General features: G+C 47.8%; 1 protein-coding gene across 1 annotated transcript; it reads left to right on the top strand.

The window, feature by feature from the left end:
• Positions 1–242: 242 nt before the first annotated feature.
• LOC105061460 (transcription factor DIVARICATA) lies at positions 243–1,494 on the top strand. Its single transcript, XM_010945513.4, has 2 exons — positions 243–653; positions 1,117–1,494. Exons 1-2 carry the CDS (start codon positions 301–303, stop codon positions 1,301–1,303), a joined length of 540 nt encoding a protein of 179 aa, XP_010943815.1. The 5' UTR covers positions 243–300; the 3' UTR covers positions 1,304–1,494.
• Positions 1,495–3,272: the final 1,778 nt, after the last annotated feature.

The raw sequence follows: 3,272 nt of genomic DNA, 5'->3' as shown, positions 1-3,272 counted from the left end.
CGAGGAATCCCCACCGCCCCCAACCGTATCTAACCCCGAATCCCAAATCCGAATAAATCCACTCTCAGATACACTCCATAAAATGTACGCTTTTCTTGTGCATTTTGTTGGCTTACACGTGTGCAGCCGTCCGGTGTACCCTTATCCAGTCCAACGTGTCAGGAAAGGTGTTAAACGTGGTAAAAGAGATGGCTTCATTGCACCTTTTTTAATTACCCTGCGTATTTAAATAGCTCTCTCGACCGACTAAGACATAACCCAAAGAATAGGATTTTGGGTTTCGATTTGGACTTGGATTTCATGGAGTTCTTCCGCGGCTGGACGCGTTTGGAGGACAAGGCGTTCGAGAGGGCGCTGGTGGCGATTCCAGAGGGAGCACCGGATCGGTGGTCGCTAATCGCGGCGCAGGTGCCCGGGAGGAGCCCGACGGAGGTGTGGGAGCGCTACCAGCTGCTGGTAAGGGATCTCGAGATGATCGAGCGCGGGGAGGTGGAGACGCCCGGCAAGTGGGACGACGATGACGACGACGACGACGCGGGCGAGAGTACTGACGCCGCCGGGAACTCCGACAGCCGCGGTCACCAGATCTCCTTCGGCCGGGGCCGCGGCGAGGAGCGCCGCCGGGGGATTCCATGGACGGAAGAGGAGCACAGGTAAGAATTCTATCTTCAATCACTTTTCGCGCACCCGCACGAGTGCGTTGTGGGTCCGCTAGTTTGCGAGACGGTGTCGAAGTGGGTGCGTTCTGTCTTCGGTGTGTCCCCGTTGTTACCCGGTGGAGGGGGTAGGGGTAGGTGATACGCGGAAGCACGAATCTTGAAGGATTGCGTGTAATGTGCCGGCCGGGGCAGGGGTGAAATATCCGTTGCTCACCGGAGTTGGACCCGAACCGTACTTCGGGCAGGGAAGTGTTTGTGTCGTACAGGATTCTAACAGTCCTCGGTTTGGTTTAGGTAGCCGCCAACTGATTTGTTACGTTTTGACCGTAAACGGTGGGAAGCTGGGAACACCGGGTGGTATTTGGACCATGGGCCGTTCCGGCGGGCGTCATGGGAGGTTGGCGGAGATTGTGACAGTCACTAATTTGTTTTGGGTTTATTTGGTTGGCTTTTGCAGGTTGTTTTTGGAAGGGCTGGCCAAATATGGAAGGGGTGATTGGAGGAATATTTCAAGATGGGCGGTAAAAACAAGAACGCCAACTCAGGTGGCCAGCCATGCTCAAAAATATTTCATCCGTCAGAGCCAAAATGCCAGTAATAGAGAGTCCAAGAGAAAGAGCATCCATGATATCACTACTCCTTGAAAGGATCATATGCTGGACTCGTACATCCATGTTATGAAATAAATAATACTGGCAAGTGGCTTTTTTATTCTCTCTATGCTTTTTTTTAATACATGGCTTAGCCTGAAATGTAAAGTATATAAATTGTACAATGTTATTATCTTTGAAATTGTACACCAAAATTAAATCATCTATCATAAAGATTTTTCTCAGGTCCAATGTATTGGAAAAAAAAATGCAATCAAAACAATAATATTGTAAACTTTTTTTTTTTGTGTAATTAAATAAGATATCATTATGACTCATCAAGTAATAATAATTCTCATAATTTTTTCAGATAATTAATAAGCAAAATAATCAAGCAATCTGTTACGGTGGTTACCGTGAGTATCTCTGATCGGTGGTTACTGCCAGTGCTTGGATCGATATAGTATCACAAGCTACTTTAAGTTGTCGAGTTGCCATTAAGGCCATCAACCATTATGCAGAGTTGAGGCCCCCACGCAGTCCGTTTGGTATACGAACCACCCTTATTGCCTTAATCGACTTATTTCTTTGATGTGCGCGTCAGCTGTCCACCCCGAGTAGATCGACTTAGGTGTAACTAATTTCTCTAATTTCATGGGAGCGATTAAAGGCTGAATTGTCTCGTCTACAATAATATGTCCAACGATCCTACAATTACGAGATCGTACGATCTTACAGTTGTTCGACCAGCTGTTCGATAGTTTTATATATAAACCACTAGAGCCCTGAGGATTAGGTAAGCCTATTAATCCCTTTCAGAGAATTCGTTGCTGCTTCATTATTCTCTGAATCTAATTTGAGCGTCGGAGGATTCTTGCCGTAGTCACAACCTCCAGTTTGGATTTATTTTATAGGTTACTCCAGCGCCAGCAATCCTGCACGAGGCTCAGTCGCCCTCTCTCCGATCTCGATCGATTTCGAGTTGCAACAGATAGAGGAAGGGCCTATACTCGCATCATGACTCCAGACGAACATCTTTCCGACTCTCCAATGCCACCGCCTCCCGCTAGGCGGTAGGCCATGCTAATAACCAAGTGCAGCCAACGGCATCGGAGGTTCCGCCACTAGCCTGACTAGCCTAGCTAGTGCCTATCATGACTAACAAGTTCAACATGCTTTTCCAGTAAGTCCAGAATCTGACGACCATAGTCCAGACGGTCCAAACTTTTCTTACGCCCCTTCAGACGATGTCGTAGCCTACTCAAGCTGCCCCTGCATCCTCTCCAGCGGTGCAACCTATAGTTCCCGTGGTGATGCCTCCGCAGAATTCTGTTCTGAACTCGACCCCACAACCGCTGCTTCAATCGGAGCCGCAGGCACCTCCTCGAAGTTCGGAGAGAAAGCCCACTCATCAGAGTAGTCCTAGGGCCTAACCGATCAGTTGGTGATCTCCAAGTCCGTGATCAAGGCATGATTCAATCCCTAGTCGCCACTCTCCTCTGTGCTTCGAGGTCTACATCGTCTGAGATCTCGACATCGGAAAATGATTCTGAGTGCTCGATCAACAATTGGATAAGAAGATAGAAAATGCTCTGAACAACAATAATTTCTCGGTGCTGTCTTACGAGGGGTTCAACAACAAACCACCCTTTGTCCCGAGAATCGTGCAGAAGTCGCTCCTCCTGTACTTTAAATTGCCTTAACTGGAGATCTATGATGGGACCTTCGATCCCGTCAATCATCTGGAGACTTTTAAGGTAGCGATGCTTCTCCAAGGAGTATCGGATGCAATCCTCTGTTGGACGTTCCCTCTGACCCTTAAGGGGGCCATTCAGTAATGGTATTCAAGCTTGAAGCCAACCTCCATCCATTCTTTTGAAGACTTATATCGATCCTTCGTCGATCATTTTGTTAGTAGCTGACGATAGCAAAAGAATTCCGACTACCTCCACACCATCAAGCAAAAGGAGGGTGAGTCGATCCGTGCTTTTATGAATAGATTCAACATGACAACCCTGGAGGT

Source organism: Elaeis guineensis, chromosome 7 (assembly GCF_000442705.2).
Source record: "Elaeis guineensis isolate ETL-2024a chromosome 7, EG11, whole genome shotgun sequence".
Taxonomy (NCBI): Eukaryota; Viridiplantae; Streptophyta; class Magnoliopsida; order Arecales; family Arecaceae; genus Elaeis; species Elaeis guineensis.
Note: the sequence above shows the minus strand (reverse complement) of the source record. Positions and strands in the feature narration are given on the sequence as shown.